This window comes from Phoenix dactylifera, unplaced genomic scaffold, assembly GCF_009389715.1.
Source record: "Phoenix dactylifera cultivar Barhee BC4 unplaced genomic scaffold, palm_55x_up_171113_PBpolish2nd_filt_p 000388F, whole genome shotgun sequence".
NCBI classification, from domain to species: Eukaryota; Viridiplantae; Streptophyta; class Magnoliopsida; order Arecales; family Arecaceae; genus Phoenix; species Phoenix dactylifera.
The window spans coordinates 1-18,523 of NW_024067834.1; the positions used below are offsets into that span (position 1 = coordinate 1).

Sequence of the window (18,523 nt, forward strand, 5' to 3'; positions counted from 1 at the left end):
CTCTAATTATATGGATTAAAAAATAAGATAAGAAGGATTTGCTAACACGAAAATTACAACAAGCAAAGGACACGTACTAAGCTTATTCACCGGCCATCTGCAGAAGTGAAGGACTCCGCAAATCCAGCAGGCCTGGCTGGAATGCTTCCCTTACTGTCATCAAGGCTTACTGAACTGACATTTGTGGTGCCATCAGCCGCTTGCCATCCTTTTACCATTTGAAGGAGGGGTTGGCGCAAGTCAATGCCCAAACTTTCTTCTTGATCATCATTCATAGGCTTCCATTTCTCAACCAGTGGAGCAAGCACATTTACTGCATAGCCCATGTCAGGCCGTTGGTGAGGTTCTCGTGCAGCACAATGGCCTGCAAGCTCTGCAATGACCGATATACTTTCAAAGGCCTCATCCGTGACATCAAGCGATGAGTCAATGACAGCCTTGAGCTTCTCCTTACTGGTTTTCATGTAATAAAACCAAGAAGCTAGATAACGGCTTTCCTCAGGCCGGTCCTCATCAAGTGCCGCCAAACCAGTCACTAGCTCCATTAGCACTACTCCAAAACTGAAGACATCAGCCTTTGTTGTGATTTTTCCAGTCACTGTTATAATCAAGACAGCAATATTTGAATCAATATGGTTGCTTTCATAAAATAATTTGCTAAAATAAGATGAACAAAAAATTGGTTTCAGCATTAAGCTAGAATAGTAAACTTGTTCACTGTTTGTTATGTGAAGGAGTCTTCAGAAAAGATCGATGATAGACATATCTTAAGACGTAGTTTCAGATTTCACAGAAACAATTATATACGATATAAACTTACCTAGCAAAGATTTAAAAACTGAATCTGTGGACAAATATATTAGCATTAGAGCATGCATAATATCATTGTCAAACTTTAGTTCCAATACAATCCAAAAAAAAATCATGAAGGGCATACTTACATAAATTAATGGAGTTTAATCTCCATATATCAGGGTTGAGAATTTTTTTTTTCAAAAATTCAATTATGTCCAGATAGTCATCAGATTATTTCTATAAAAATAACAAGCATGTCAGAAGCTCTTAACAACAAATTTAAGGGCCCGTAAGATAACCCCATCAATCCGTATAGTCCTGAAAATCTTTTACATGAATGAGCACAGAACGAAATGGAAAACAAAGATATACAGGGGAAAGATATGCAACATTTAAGAAGTGCAAATTGCATACAGATGTGCTCCATATAATAAAAAAAATTAAATTGAGTAAGCTAGAACCCCACAACCACCTGCAAAAGACAATCTTTAAACATTTTATCCACAACTCCAAATTTAGTCCCAAACATCCAAAGTTGAATCTCCTTTTTCTTTTGAATTATGATTAGCAAGATCATATGTCTATTCATATTTAGTTGGAAAAAAAATTGAGAACCCTTACCAGCATATTCAGGAGCCAGATATCCAAAACGTTCCTGCAAGCCTAGTCGCTACAGAATTTTTTCCATCGGGTGCGAGCTTAACAAGCCCAAAATCTGCAACTTTTGCCCCTGTAGTCATCACTAAGAAGTATATTTGATGGCTTAAGGTCTCTGTGGATGAAGGACTGATGAGCCAAGCTATGAAGATACTCCATCCCACGTGCAACATCCAGTGCAATATTAAGCCTCTTTTTCCAAGACAATGGCTCCAAATTGAGCTGCTTCCACTGAAAAAGATGCCTGCTCAAAGCTCCTTGTGGCATGTACTCATAAACTAGAAGCCTCTCATTGCCTTCCACAGAATAACCCAATATGGATACTAAATTACGGTGTCGGACCTTTGTAAGAACCGCAATTTCTGCCTGGAATTCATCTAAAGCCTTATTACTCAAAACAGCAGCCTCCATTCTCTTAACTGCTATCATCGTTCCATCATGCAGTTCTCCTCTATAAACTACCCCAAATCCACCCTTTCCAAGGACATTTTCTGGGGCAAAATTTCGTGTTGCATTACGAAGAACTTGCACTGATATTACCAAGTTCCCTCCATCGATCACATGAAGGTTGCTTGCACCACCATCCATTCCAGTCTGAAGATCACTACCAGCTGTGCTGTTGCTGGCATTATTTACAACCACAATTTTGACCATGTTGTCCTCATCAGATGGGTCTTTAGGGTGGATAACAATTGAACTTGGTGCTGTAAAAGCGCTCTCTTTCCTCTTCTGGCGCCAGAACAAGAGTAGAGAGACTAGTCCTATGATCGAAACACCAACTCCAACTGGAACAGCAATTATCAGAACATTCACCTTATTAGAATTTTTTGAGCTAGTATTTGATCCAGATCTCCCACCACTAGGAGAGGAAGATGAACTTCCGGGAGGTGATGGGGAGCCGTTGCCAGATGGAGATCCTGAAGAATTAGAAGTTGTGAATAATGGATTTCCATGAACAAGTACTGTCACATCATTACTGAACTTGGGAGCAGGAGGAGAGAGATTGTTTGAAGAAAGATTCAACATTTTTAGGGATTTCAAGCTTGTTAAATTTTGAGGAATCGTGCCAGTAAGATTGTTTCCATCAAGTTTGATGTCGGTGAGAGAATCTAATTGACCAAGGGAAGGGCTGATGGTGCCATCCAATTGATAGTTAGGCAGATTTATGACCGACACCTTATTAGCAGAGCAGGATATCCCTAACCAGCCAGAGCAAGGATCATTACCAGACCATAATTTAGCGAGCTTCAGCGGGTAATTCACACCTTGGAGGAAGTCCAGAAGTGCGGTGACTTCGGGCGAGCAGGGAAGCCCGGGAGTGGACTGGCAAAAGGAATTCTGAGAGTAAGTGAAGTTGTATTTCACTTTTGGAATAGGGCCCATGAAAGCATTGTTATCCAATTTCAGCGACTGGAGCTCCGGCAGAGCGGTCAAATTCTCCGGAATGATGCCGACGAGCTGGTTTCCATTGAGCGACAGCTGCGTCAAAGAAGTGCAGGCCCCAATCCCGCTCGGGATCGGACCAGTAAAGCCATTTCCATGAAGCCAGACCTGGGTAAGGGCCGTCATGGAGGCGATGACATCGATGGAGCCATTGAACCCCGGCCCATCCTGGTTGTTCAGCCACAGAATTTGCAGGCTCGACCCGGAGAAAGTCGCCGGGATCTCGCCCGAGAGATTGTTGTAGGACAGCTCCAAAACTCTCAGGGAAGACATCCTCCCCAAGAAGTCCGGCAGCGGGCCGACAAGATTACAAGTACTCAATGTGAGATTCATCAGCTGAGCTGAATTCTCCAACTCCTGAGGCAGCGTCCACCCGGTGCTCTGATTCAAGGGGTTCTCATCCCAAAGACATGACCTGCAATTCGGTGAGGCCCGACGAAGAAATCGGAGGGAATGGTGTCGAACTGATTGCCGCTGAGATAGGCATACTGCAAGTTGGACAGCCCGCTGAAAGTTGGCAACTTTCCACTGAATTTGTTTCTCTGAAGGCCAACATTGCTGAGCATCTGGAGTTTATTCAAATCCTGGGGGAGAGAACCACTCAGTCCAAGATTCGCGACCTGGATCTGGGCTACCCGGGAGCCCGCACAGAAGACATGTTTCCACTTCTCGCCGCAGGGGTCGGTGCTGCCGGCCGGCCATTGCAGGAGCTCCGGATTGTCCAATCCCTTCCGGAATTCGTCGAGGATGGCCATGTCATTCTGGTCGGTGTCGCCCAAAACCGCCGAAATGAAGCACAAAATTGCACAGAGAAGAAGAAGAAGAAGAAGAAGAAGACGACTGGTCCAAGCCTCATGGCAGCCCACTCTACCATTCAAAGCAAAAATAAACATCGAGACCAGCTAAAATCCAATAGCAAGAAGAAATTGAGCAAGAGCAAGATACTTACAATGGTTACAACCCTTTTGCTTCTTTTCTTTTTCATGCCATCAATCGAAGACTCTCTGATTGCTGAACAGATATCCTTTTAAGTTAACATAATCTGCAAGGGTTTCTAAAGAGATGGGAAGGAGGAACGGAATAGATACTCGCAGGCCCCGAACACCAAAAGCTCCATCTAGGTTGGGATTTTTCCTCCCAATCCCATTCCTTTTGCTTTCAGGCCATCAAAAGAGAGGGCAGAGGGAATATATGATTCAGATCTCTTACTAAAGACCTAAGACCTAAAGGAACCCACTTTTTGTAGCAAAGGAGAAGCTTCCCTTGCTCTCCAGTACCACCGAGGCTTTCCTGCCCCCATTAACGCCTCAAATTCCTCCGTTAGTGTTGTACATCAATGAGACACCAAAGCACGAAACTGTGGAATTTCCCCAAGAAAAAGAATACCTAAAAGGGCGGTGGAGGGTAGAAGGCGTGTGCTATGACTTTGAATTTTATCCTAGATTATATATATATATTCTTGATGGTGTTTTCGACATTAATAAATTATGTCTTAATACCCGACAGTGGATATATAAAAATAAGTTTTTTTTTCCATGGACACCCTTCTCAATATCAAATTTTATATAAATGTCCTCTCAAATTTATATTTACATATATATCCTTATAAACATTTATTTTGCTATCCTAGCCTTCTTTTATTTTTGTTTTTTATATACACACCCACGCCATTTAATACTGTTAAAAAATTAACGATTTTAAATTAAAATAACTAAAATACCTTAATAGATAGATTGGTAAAAAGAAACATTTATAAGGCAATCTTAATGAACGACAAAAAAATAAGTTCAAAATTTTATTTTTTAATTAAAATAAATATATTTTTTATTAACGATGTTAGAAAAATCTTTATATTAGAAGTATCTGTACAAAAATAATATTTTATGAGGATAAAAATAAATATAAATTTTAAAAAATATATGCACATAAATTTAAATTTTTAGAAGAATATTACTACAAAAATCACTATAAAATTGCTTCTCACCTTAAAAATATACGTATATAATTTCTAAGACCTTCAGTTAATGATTTCTCTGGCGAGGAATCAAACCAATCGATTTTCTTATTAATTAATTAAAGCTTTCAGGATTACATAGCCCAATTAAGTATGGGGAAGAATGGTTATATGTATTAATTCTGGCTTGTGTTTTTGCCTTAATCTAGTGAGGAAGGACTTAAATATTGAGGTCATGATTCGATCAAACCAGATTGGGCTGTGTTCATTATTATTCCTTCTTTTAAGTCATACATTCCATGAGGTTTCGGGCAGCCCTCCTGCATTGAGTGTCCTTCACACATAGTGAATGATGGCAATGTCGTCAGGCTAGCTTTTATTCATTAGTTTTCACACTCTTCACGGCACCATGTCCACCATGAGGGACCACCAATGGTGATGATGAGTTCTCGCTTTTGATTTTGCTTCATAACTTAATTACACTTATAACCTATCATATATTAAAATAAAATTATCTTCCAGTGGTTCAATTAACCTCCAGTATTCTATGTAGCAGGTTAACCCTCCAACCTCCACTATGGCATGAAAGGCAACAAGTAGAAATGCAATCATGCAAGAGTTAGGGTTCACCAATTCTATCTAAGATGGATGGTTCCGAAAATTAATGATATTTGTTATACTATTAGGAGAAGCCTAAACAAAATAGCATGTCCTATTAATGAAGTTGTCCCTTCGGTGCTCTAAAATAGATGAGTAATCGTTCATTTCTTTCTAGCTTCTCGCCAATATTTAATGCGAGAAGCTTAATTAATCATAATTGCATGAACCAAACCATCATCTCACACCTTTTGTTCGCAGCGAATTTAGATTCTAGATGGTATATCTATCTAACAAAGCCATATGCTTTCAACTCATATCATACTACATCATATGGTCATCCTTTTGAAGGAGACACCTTAGTCATAACCTTAGATAAAATATTAATGCTCGAACAGGGAAAAAAGAAAATCTAGAGATATAATTATAGAGGATATGTACAAATTTTTTCTTCTTTTTTATATTATGAAAAATTTTTTGCTTCTTTTTTATATAATCTTCTCGTTAAATAACGCCGACGAGCGGCATGTCATGGTTAGGCTATATAATACTAGAAGTTAGAAAGATAATTACTATTTAACCATGCTCTCATAAACAGTAATTATTTATTTTTTGATGACTCCCCTCAGATTAGTCAAGGCTGCCGCTACCAGCCAATTACATTTTCGAATAATTTAATCTGCCTATCTGATATGAAAAAATAATTTAATCTACCAGGCTGAACTTTTTTTACCATAAACGAGAACCAGAAGCTTCTTCAAACTTGTCTTCTCCGTGTTGTTCCTATTTCCAAGTCAAAAGCCGAAAGCGAGAATCGAATTCTGATGGCCGAGGCTTGGCGACCCTTGGAGATAGGGTTCGAGTTCTATCTTTGAAGCGAAAGAATGATTGACCTTTTTGTCCGCGATATCAGCCGTTGGATCGCGTATTACACGGCTCGCAAAACATTCCAATCTCACCTTGCCTCCACCTGCACAGATCTCGAAGCGGCTATTACACGATCCAACGGTTGGCGGCGCGAAAGAGGGTGAATCAAAGGTGCAGCCCGAGCCCGTTGGAGATCGCGGGGGAATTCCATCCGACCGACGCCATTTGCGTGGGGTCCACGCGGAGGAGGTGCCTTCCCACGTAGCGTTCGGCGTGAGCCACCCACTAGAGCAAGACAAAGGGGAATATGTGGGACCCACAGCCCTTTTTGTCGCTGCTTGAGGTTGTGGGGCCCCAGTTCTCTCTTTTATTTTTTTCTTTTCTACAAGGGAGAGCTTTTTGTTTCTAACGTATACAGCCATGGGCCCGGCGAGTCACAAAAAAAAAAAAAACAAAAAGCAATAACAAAAAGGAGTGGAGACCACCATTTCTCCTCTAATATCAAAATCTAACCTAATTGTCATGGTTGTATCAAGTTAAACAAGCATGAACTACGACCATTTACTTAATCTAATCCAAACTGAGAGCATCCAAAAGTTTTTAGGTTGGCAACTAACACCATTAACTTCTCAATCATCCGTTTGTTATCTATTTATATATGGACTGTATATAGTTTTATATGAATTAGTATATTGAGGGCCGGTGGTGGCAGAGGTACCCTCTACAATATTCATGCATAATTAAATGGCCATCCGTTTATGCTTTTTGGACTCAATAGCACCCATTTTTATTTTTATTTTTATTTTTATTTTTTATACAGCAGTAACTTACACCAGACGTATATGAGTGCATCCAAAAAAGTCAAAAAAAAAAGTTGACGGAAAAAAAGAAGAAACAAATTCGAAACTCTTTCGGAGGAACTTTCCTAAATGATGTACAGCATAAGAGGCAACTCAGTCAGCAGCACTATTCGCTTTCCGATAAACATAAGTAGCCCAAAAGGGAACAACCCCCTCCCCCCTCCCATGAGCCAATAGATATGCCGAAGTAGCGGGTGCCGATCAACATAGCTGTGCTGGCCCTGAATTCAGTTGATCACCGTAGCCGAGTCACTTTTAACATATATAATGTCCGCTCCCTACTCCCAGAACTAACTTGACATGGATAATGCTTTCATTTTGGCTCTCAACTCTGCTCCGATGATAGGCTCATTGAAGATAGTAACCACTCCTGTGCAGGGGTTTTATTAGAGGGGAAAATCTGGAAATATTTTCATTTTATCTTTAGGTTTTTATGGAAAAACTTTGCATTACCCTATCAATATTCTATTGGATACCTAATCTGATAGTCTGGGCAAAGTCTGGGTATGGCAGAAGAGTTGTTAAAGAAACAACTCTAATAAAACCAAACAGGGCCCTTTCATAAGGTTTCATCATCCAAACAGGTCCATTACACTTTGGTGATGGTTAGCAAAGTTAAAGTGGAGTTCGGAGATGATGGGTGGGAACCATCTGCACACTTTGGTGATTGGTCCGAGCCCTTTTCGCTTGTTGATGAGCATAGTTGAGGAGGCCCACATAGAGGAGTTTTGGACATTACCCTGCTGATAGAATTATGAGGAAGTAATGTGATACTAGGCATGCATTAAAGAAGTGAAACCGAGAGGAAGTGGGTGATATCTTTCTCCAAACGAAGGTGTTGGAACAAATCATTCATATACCGCAGCAGAGAGAGATCGATGAGGTTGGATTGATTGATTTAGATTTGCAGATTCTTCGTGCCTTTGTATCCAACTATCACAATCTTTTTAGGCAATAAGAGGAGTTTTGGAGGCAGATATCACATATATAATGACCTGGGGAGGGAGATCGTAACACCAATTTATTTTTTCATAAAGCCACTCATAAATTCTATTATGAATTAAGATGAGTCATTATTAGAGGATTTTCCTAGAATTCACAAAGTCCTTCTTCACTGCCTTAGGGAGAGATGGTGTCCTAGTTCAGAATGCTTGATCCCGGACCTGCCACTAGTAATTCTATTGGATGAGGTGAGGATCAATTGTTTCTAGGCTCAGAGATAACTAAAGCTGAAATTGTGAGCAAACCGCAATCCATGGCCTCAGAAAAAGCTCCTGGTCCAGATAGTTTTCCTTCGAACGAACTTAGTTTGAGAACTCCAAGCTTCTCTAATATGAGAGTTGATGCAGTTAAGGCAGTGTCTCACTTTTCAGGATTGGAGTAATCCTTGATTCTTCAAAGTTCACCTACACTAATTCAGTCACTACAGTTGATACCACAACTAAACCTTCACACTTTTGACCCATTAGTCTTTTCTCTACCCTCTGGAAATCGTTGGCCAAATTTCTTAACAATAGACTAAAGGTTTCCATAGGAACAAGCAGCCTTTCTTTTGGTTGGAATATCACTGATAGCTTGATATTGGAACAAGAGTCTATACACACTCTTCATCGTGCTCGAGGAAACTTCGCTATAGTAGGGGTGAAATAGATATGGAAAGAGACTATAACAGAGTCAGCTGAGGTTAATTGGAAGCAGTTCTCAAGCATTTTTCAGTTTCCAGATAAATGAGTGAATTGGATTCATGGATGTACTCTTAATCCGTCCTTTTACTATGCCTGGGAATTGCTCCTCTGCATCAAACTCCATCATGAGTTTAAGACAGGGTTGTCCCCTGTCGATTGACTTATTCGCTCTTTGCTCTGAGATTCTAACCAGATCACTAAATCTTGAGATGAGTAGAGGTAATCTAGGTTTTGCCATTTATTATATGTGGATGACTCTCTCTTGCTATCTCAGGCCTGTGTTACAGATTGTAGTGCTTAAGTCATTCAAGCCAATTGTGACAGCAATCTGTGTATCGATGTCACTTTGAGTCTGGGGACTGATCATCATACAGCTAAACTTGTGCTGAGCAATCAGAAACACTGATTGATTGTGTCAATATCTTGGTGGTCCACTATCAGGACAGATCACCAAGCATAACTTACATCCTGTTATGGACAGTATCATTGGTCCGCCTTGCAGCTCAAAAATGGAGATTTCTCTTATTCTTTAATTTGCAAATCTCACATATACATTTGTTCTCTAACAGTGCTTTTATCCTATCATTTGACAACCTTAATAGGGTGACCGAGTCCTTTTTGTATGGTCATGACTGTGATAGGAGGAAGTTGCATACTATTCCTTGGGTTTCTATCTGCAAGCTTAAACAATTTGACAGCTTGGTATAGCTGATTTGAGGAAATGATGGATGGCACTACTAAACTTGCAGGCAAGATATGCAACTTCAATCTCTCCTAGCCAGGCTACTTCATGCTAAGTACAACTTTTCGGGTCATTGACTCTTATATTCTCCTACTAGAAATGCCTCTATGACTTAGAAAGCAATTTGTAGACATAAGAAATGGAATTCATCTCAACCTTGATTCAAAAAAGCACCCCTACCTAGAAACTATGCTTATTGCTGCTAACTTGGATCAATTTCTAAACTATCCAACAGCTAGTTGCTTTATAACTGATAGCTGTTGAAACTTGCATCTATTTAACCTCTGTTTCTACAATTCATCAATTGGAAGGTGATCTCTACAACTTTTGTGAATGGTGGAGACCAAGGCCTTTTGTGATAGGGAGAAAACTTAAAACGCAATATAAAAGTCAACGAGGTGTATAATGGAACGTTGATGAGAGAAGGTGGTGCAAAGGAGATCCATGACAAAGTTAGCTGTTTCATCTGGAAGGTTATTCAGCATGGTATTACTACTGAGGACTTGCTACATAGTAGATGCATGGGTTTTGGTACTTCCTCTAGGTGTCATATGGAATTGAGACTATTAGTGATTTATTTTTTCTTGTCCCAAAGTTATTGATATAAAGGTCTAGAAACCCAGGCACTGCTGTAAACACAAAGTTGTAGCAGAATAGGTCTCAACAAAAACCAGGGATTCAGAGATAGTTCTGAATTTATGCAAGGGAATGCAAAAAATTGTGCAAACTGCTGGAATGAGACAAGACCTAAGTTTTACAATGATGGAATACATGCACCAACAATACCTGTTGGAGATGAAGTAGGCCAAAACAACCATAACCAGCCAAGAATTATAGAGAAAACAAAGCAAGTGACATAATAGAAATGTCATCGATATATCACTGAGCGCATGAAAGGCACTACCACACAACAATAAGAGAAGAATTCACTATAATAATCATATAATAAAAGCATAATCTTCCAAAACTTTGCCCTACATTTTGGGGTATTACAATAGATTGAGGCATACAAGATTACCTCCCTTTCTTGCCCTTATCCTAGAGAGATTCCTCTCCAAGCTTCTCTAGACTTAAGAATGGAACTCCTTGCTCTGATCTCTAAGTCTTCTCCTGGCTTGGCTACAAGAATTCTTCTAGCTTTTTCTCTAGCAAAAACCCAGAGGAACCTCCCAATCTCTTCCTGTCTTCTTTTGCTTCTTCTCCCCAGCCCAATACCATCTCACTAAGTTAGGACAATCCTCATGGGCCGAACCAATGTCACAAAATAGGCCCAAGACAGTGTGGGCCTTGTGGAACATAATAGGTCACTATGAACTTAAAGTCCCCTCAAAGGGTTGGACCCTGTGGCATATAAACACCAGACAATTTTAATAAGACTTGCACTGATGGTCTCCAGGAATGCCCAGCACAAAGCTCCTTGTATTTACTGGGAACCCTCAGAACTTGACTGCGTTAATATTAATTTTGATGGCCCATGTAAAGTTGATGATCAATGTCGATGGTTTGTGATCTGAAATGTGGAGGAGACAATTCTTAGGTGGATGATTCTTGATTGTATGTGTTGAATGTAATAAGGATCTTGTTAGGAGGGAATTCACTTACATCAGTATCTTGGATACGATCTTCTTCTAATTGTCATCCCATTCTTCAGAGCCTTGAAAGATAGATTGCTCCTTTTTTTTTTGGATAACTCGTATTTTGTCAAGCAAACTAGCCTATGAACTTCATGGTGAACTGGTTTCAGGCTCAATTGTTGTAAATTTTTGGTTCTCTTATTTTTCTTTTGGTTTTATGCTCTTAGGAATGGCTAGCAATCTAGATTTTGCTTATGTTCTTTTGTATTCTGTTGGAGAGTTTTTTTCCTGGTATCAATCTATCTGTCTATTCTAGAGAGAGAGAGAGAGAGAGAGAGAGAGAGATCGCTTTATTGTTATTTGTTTTTTTTTTTGTACTACTTTATTGTTATTTGTTAAAGACCTTTAATATAAACTAGAAAATCAAGGATTGTGAAATGTGGCATTGAGAGTGGCCTATGAACAAAATGATGGTGAGTTTACAGATTGTGGAAAACTATTTTTTTAATTCACCTTTTGTCTTGCATTTTATATTGTTTTTAGTTTTTGTTTACTTTTATCTAGGTCAACTTTGAGAATGAATTTAGCATGCCATTTTTTCAAACATTTTGCAATATGTAAGATTTTTTGATCGTGGCAATTTCTTCTCCTAGTCTTTTCACCTTGGATATCAACAAATACTTTATAACTCCATTCAAATAGGCCTTAAAAATAAAATTTATTGAGTAATGTTCGATATAATTGCTTATGACAACCAATCTACGAAGTACATTGTGATAGTTTCAAAAGCAACTTTCTAATAATAGTCATTAATATTTTCTTATGATTTCATCAGTCAATTACATGAATGGAATGCTTTTCAAATTATTAACATATAAATCTATAACATGGATTGAAAGCAGTGCAAAAAGAGACAAGACTATAACATTTGATAGTTTATTTTGAGATTAGTAGAGAGGGGACATTGTCTATTAAGGAAATGAATGTAAGAAATATATATTTGGTGGGCCAAAATAGACCAATCTCAATTGTTATTGCTCCTTTTAGATTAGATAGCTTTGATGCTCTCTTCTCGATTTGATATTATTCCCTCTAATTAGTGGTTAAAGGGAAAGATAGTTAGATCTCACCAATATCATATCAATTTGATATCCTTAAACCTTTTCATTTTTTAGAAAATGCTGATAGATTCTTACTATTTATGGGTGATTTTAATTGGTGGGGATAGAGATGTCCAAAAATATGAAATTTAAACAGAGATACTTAGGCTATGAAGGGAGGGGAGCTTGATTTAAGTTTGTTTTGATAGTTTCAAAAATCGCCTAAATTAGATCAAAATTAAATTGGGTTGGGTCTAATCAACTAGCAAGCATGGAATTTAATCAAATTGAATATGCTTAAGTAATTAGTCCATAAATCATTAATTTAGATGGAAAGAAGGTGGAGTTGAGGGATAAATCGAGTTAGCTGATTCAAGTAAAATTAGTAGACTTAGAAGGATTTTTTTCTTAATTGGGCTCAAAATTGGTCAGTTAAAGGTGGATTTGGTCAGAGAGTATATCAATCAGGTTGAAAATGGAATGAAATGGAAGAAATTAAATTGAAATGAAGGAATTTAGGGTTGAAAATTTGGAGAAATCAATTAATTGATACAATTGGGTTCAATTATGCTCAATTGAATGTATAATTAATCCACTGAAGTTGGGATGAGGTGGATTCTAACTATTTAAAATTTAATTGAAATAGAAAAGGTGTAATAAAATAAAGGTTTGACAAAACTAAATAGCCTCGTTTAGATGCTTGATCACTTATTGGTTTTAGGCCCAAAGCTGTATAGAGGATGCTTTGGGGCATCTACAACTACTATTGTTTCTATTATTATTATGTTAATGATCTACATGATTGTGCATTTTGGAAGTAGTGCAAGATGGATATGTTTCTAGGTTTTTTCCGCTAGATTCAGATTTTCCTAAGAGTCTAGTAGCTATTAAAATGTAATATGAATTTAGGATAGACAAGCGTTGAGAGAGACACAAAGTTAGGCCGAACTCAAAACTTTAACTATGTTGTTATTTGACAAATATATATATTTTTTGAAGGAAAGTTCAATATCTTACATATGGATTTGATGGTACTTATTGCAAAAGTGCAACTTTGATATAAGTAGCATGGTCTTACTATCATGGTTTCACATAAACTAATCTCCATCGATTTTAGGTTAACCATTTTGATCATCAATTTCTTCTTTCACATATTAAAGTATTTTCAAGGTGTATGATTGTGTGAGATAAATACCAAAAATTTTCTTCCTATAGAAATGAATATCTTATACCTTGAAAACAATTTTTATTTAAGAACATAACAAAGGTATTAATCATATTCAGTAAATTACACAACTATCACAACAAATGATCCCTAAATCAATCTTTCTCTATTGCTAGCTACCAAAATTTACTAACCTAACAAACTCATATGGCATGACAAATCAATAGTGACAAAATATATTCACCTATATCTGCAAGCCTTTATGCTTAAGTTATTTTTATGTTATTCACTAGCTATATGTGAGTATATGTGTGTATGTGTGTGTATTTAGTTTCTGTTAATATGTGTATCATAGAATATAAATCCATTGAAATTATAGTGATAAATGAATCCCAAGGTATCCATAGTTTTGAAATAGTGGGCCCCTAATCTTGAAGTAGTGGGCGCCCCTAATCTGGAAGTAGTGGGCGCCCCTAATCTTGAAGTAGTGGGCGCCGCTTGTCTTGAGATATATATAGTGCGCCCATTGTCTTGAAATAATGAGGCACTGTTGGTTTTGAAAAAGCGAAAAACTTTATATCAACATGTGTATCTAGAAATACAAACCCATTGAAATTATATTGATGCACGAAACTCTAATAGTCATTAAATAATGGGCGCCTCTAGTTTTGATATAGTCGATGCTGCTTGTCTAGAAATAGTGGGTGCTCATTGTCTTGAAAAAGTGAGGATGCTTATACAAGCATATAAGGCATACAGCATAGTACTTTAAACCTTGTAAGTTATAAGTTGGTGTTATAAGATGGTACTATTGTTAAGCTTATCATATTAGCTTAATGGACAAGATCTAATGAAAATAGGTATGATTATCTTCTATTATACTTTCCTTCATTTATACTTCATGATGACTTAAGTCATGTTCTTCTTTGATGCTTTCCTTTTGGTGTCTTAGTTGCAATTAAAGTAGAAGGTCACTGCAAGAGGACTATACTGCTTGATGGATCCTCTAAAGATCTATGAAATAAGTAATATTCAATATAAAATCCATTTGATATCTATGTCTTTAAGCTTTAGGACTTGATATAGCCCCTTCGTATAATCTTGCTTTCTCATATAATCATTTCATCTAACGATGATGATCTAATTTCTATGTGAGAATGGAATTGGTTTCCCTCATACTATTCGATTTGGTAATCCACTCAAACAAGCTCAAGATGTAGTAGAAAAGAGAGGATGTCAAGAATGCATCACTCATATTACGGCAGTGTTGAAAATTTTTAAGGCAAACCCTCTCTTGAATACCTCATCATTCTCCCAATATGGGAAAAATTGCCATTCTTGTAGGATAATATTTCTGGTAAAGGGAAAGTCAGGCTAGTCAATTAGGGATTGGGCAATGGTAGCAAAAAGAGAGATGATCAACTAGGGATTACATGATGCTTATGGAGGATGTCCAATATTGTTACTTCTTTCCTTTTAGTTTCTCTTAGTGATCTACATGCTTATTTAAATTGCACTACATGTATTAGTTAGTATTTTCAATTAGATGGTTAATAGATAGTATTTGTTTTCATTTCTCCTATTCTCTCCTCATCACTTACTTCCTATTTTTTGCATTATTTTATTTCTTCTTTTCTTTATTGCCTAATATTAGTTTCTTGTTCCAATAACATCTGACCTCTACTGATTTTAATAGAAAATAAAAGGTATAATCTATGATTGGTAATTTGATATATGCACTATACTTTTTGAAATCACGATGTTATTCATGATAGTGTAGACCTAAGCCTACATTGATCAAGTCTATATTTTTTCTTTAGAAAAAAAAAATACCGTTGGTTGAATATGGATCTCATATTGACCTACCATTAAGCTCATTATGGATTAATCAAAGCAAAAATGAGAAGCATGCAATGCTTGTACTAATTATGTGATCCTTAGCTCATGATAAAGAGTTGCACTTGAAGTTCTAGAAAGAAGATAAAAAAGAAAAGAATAATTGAGACTCATAAAAGGGATAATTCTACAATTATTAACAATATAAAATCAATCAAGGTGGAATCCTACCCCCAAGAGTTTTCATTGATTTGACCCATTAGGCACTCAAATAAGCCAAGTATGGACTCACGAAAATAATTTTCCAATTTTAAATACGATAACTCATCTAATGCAAGAGGGATGCAACAATTAGGTTATAATTTACTATGATTTAATGTATTTTTAGAGCATAATATTTTGATTTGCCACACTCTTACAATGTTTTTTTTGGGTTAGATGATTTTCCAATTTACCATCATCAATGGTTGAATAATAAAGATGGAACACCATACTAAATTAGTATGAGAAATATGATCGAAGTGCTAAAAGAAGCCAATCTAAATCTTTTTATTGCGATAATGTCACAAAAAAAAAAAAAATAACACAGACTACCATTGCAAGGTTGACTTATTGGATATGTGATTATAATTATATGATTTTTTTTTGAGTAGGAGCAAAAGGAGTTTAAGAATATTCGAGATGAGGGAACATTAATGAAAAATGAATACATTATCAATCTTTGTTCATTGATGAATATCTATAGATCATGCATATGGCAACACGATCAAATGGGAATGGAAGGCAATCGGCAATATGGGCTCAGGTAAGATTTTCTAAAGAGGTGTCAAATTAAAGTCAATATTTTTTATGATATTAAACTTATCATTTTAATTTTAATGTATGCTAACCTTGACAACAGCTATTAGCATAATTGGTTGGCACCTCACCCCTAAAGGTTCTAGTATTTATTTCATCCAAAATATTACCCTTTAGAGAATTTAATTAGTTTTTAGTGTGGCATGAGAGAACTCATAAGACCATCATAGCAACTATACAAGTCTAAGTTTAAGACTTTCTACATGTGGTAAACTGATAAAAAAGAGCAAGCTCTTCTCTCTACCCTAAAATCAGCAAAATTCTAAAAAAAAGGAAAAACAGAAGGAACCCATGTCATCAATTGTTTTTCTATGCCATTAAATGTAATAATCCCAACTAATCTTCATTTTTAATAAAGCATGAATTATTAAGAAAAAAATTGCTGCCTAATCAAGTACAAGTTTAAACACATGCAATGTATGATGTATATAATAAAAAAAATTATTAACCATACAAATTTGTATTTAAAAATAATAAATCAAATTAAAGATATAATTTTATCAAAAAATAGTTAACGGAAATAAAGTTAACTTTAAAATAAAGAAACTTCGATGTTTTATCTGCCCATAAAAGCATGTTGAGGTTGTGTATGTGATATTTTTTGCAATAAAAAAGATAGTTTGGTTTAAGTAGAAAGAAAATTTGCAATTAATTAAAATTATAAAATAAAAATGGTTTTAGAATTAAATTTCTAATGAAATATGAAATCATGCTTTCAGATATCTAATCTTTATAAATAAAAATTTTATCTATATTTAGATAACCAAATGATATGAATGAAAAAATCAGTAACAGTTTGTATCATTAGAAAAAAAAAAATTATGTCTAATATCGAAAGGAGCTATTGGATTTGATATCAGTATGGACATCCATATCCTTGATATTACTTTATCGTGATATAGAGAAATGGACAATTACAGAAATAAAAAATTTTAGCTATGTGGCTCCAAGGGACATGAATGATGCAGGGGAAAACATGAGTTAAAGTAGTACATGCTGGTGAATCCTTAATTATCTGCTACATAAGACTCAAGAATCACACGATATAACATCTCTCTTTTCCTTTGCCCTTTGATTTGTTAATAGCATCCACTAGACTATAACTATTGGCATCCCATAGAGTAGAATTAGATATACTATAAACAAGATCAGGTAACAAGTATCCCTTACCTAAGAATGGAAACATTGAATTTTGGACATCTTTGTATGTCATACTATTAGACTTAAAAGGATTATACTACAAATTCATAAACAATGCTTCTTTATATTTCTTAAAATAGAATGATAATTATCTTTGATTAGATAGATCCGTATATGCCATGTGATTGGATGTACAAGAGATATATTATAATATACTTAATAGTATTCCTTGGCCTTTCTTAAATAGAATAATAATTTTCCTTACCTATATATTAGTTGCCTAAATTAAAAAGGAAAATTTTAAATTAGACTCTTTGAAGAAGAGGCAAGCCAACCCATCCAAACATAAACATGTTTAGCTTGGTAAGACTAGCGAGTTCTATTGGCTCAAGTAAATTTTATGCTTTAGAAATACCTATTAAATATGGATGTGTTGATTAGAGACCATTGAGGTATAGATAAATATGGTTAGATTGGTGGACACATGTGCAATGAAAAATCTAATTTAGCTCAAAGAGGATATATATATATATATTTTTTTTTGCTAGTGCGGGTCGATCATACCCGGCGAGAGCGGATAGACCCAATAAAGTCGAAAAATAAAATACCTCGGAGTGCCAAGGGCAACTCCCCATCACCAAGCCATAAGGTGTCTCCGGAGTGACAAGCTACAAACGCAGCTGCCCAATCCGCAGCACCGTTACCTTCACGGAAAATATGCGTGGCCTGAAAAGCCCATCCATCCCTCGCCATGGCCCAGATGTCCCGGAGCAGGGGATGGTCACACCCGCCACCCCTCGGATCCCCCTGGATCCAACTAATAACGGTGGCTGAGTCGCCCTCCAAGATGATAGACCTAGCCCGTAGGACGCATCGGGCATAGCGAACGCCTGCCCAAGCTGCACTCAGCTTCGCACATGGAACCGAAGTATCAAATAACTGCCTGCCACCAGCAGCCACGACCCTAGCAGACGGATCCCGAATAACAAAACCCGCGCCTCCCCTCAAACCACCATCCAGAACAGACCCATCAAAGTTAACCTTAAGGAAACTCGGGGGTGGGGGTTCCCAGGTGAAAAACACCGTACGGGATACTGCCGAGGCAGGGTGGGAACCCCAGATGTCCCGAGCTGTCAAGGTCCCTCCAACAGGACTAGTAAAACACAGCTCAGCCGCCCGAGCGCAAGCACTCTCGACCACGAATCGCAGTGACATGCGTCGTTCACCAAACAAGCGAGCGTTCCTGGCCA

General features: G+C 37.0%; 1 protein-coding gene across 1 annotated transcript; it reads right to left on the reverse strand.

Annotated features, from left to right (window-relative positions):
* Window positions 1-6: 6 nt before the first annotated feature.
* Window positions 7-3,756, reverse strand: LOC120105881 (receptor protein kinase TMK1-like). The gene is given in 6 exon segments (XM_039118622.1): window positions 7-598; window positions 1,417-1,444; window positions 1,446-1,523; window positions 1,525-3,297; window positions 3,299-3,331; window positions 3,333-3,756. Coding segments are annotated over 6 exon segments (2,742 nt in total). The 5' UTR covers window positions 3,651-3,756; the 3' UTR covers window positions 7-86.
* Between the last annotated feature and the right edge of the window lie 14,767 nt (window positions 3,757-18,523).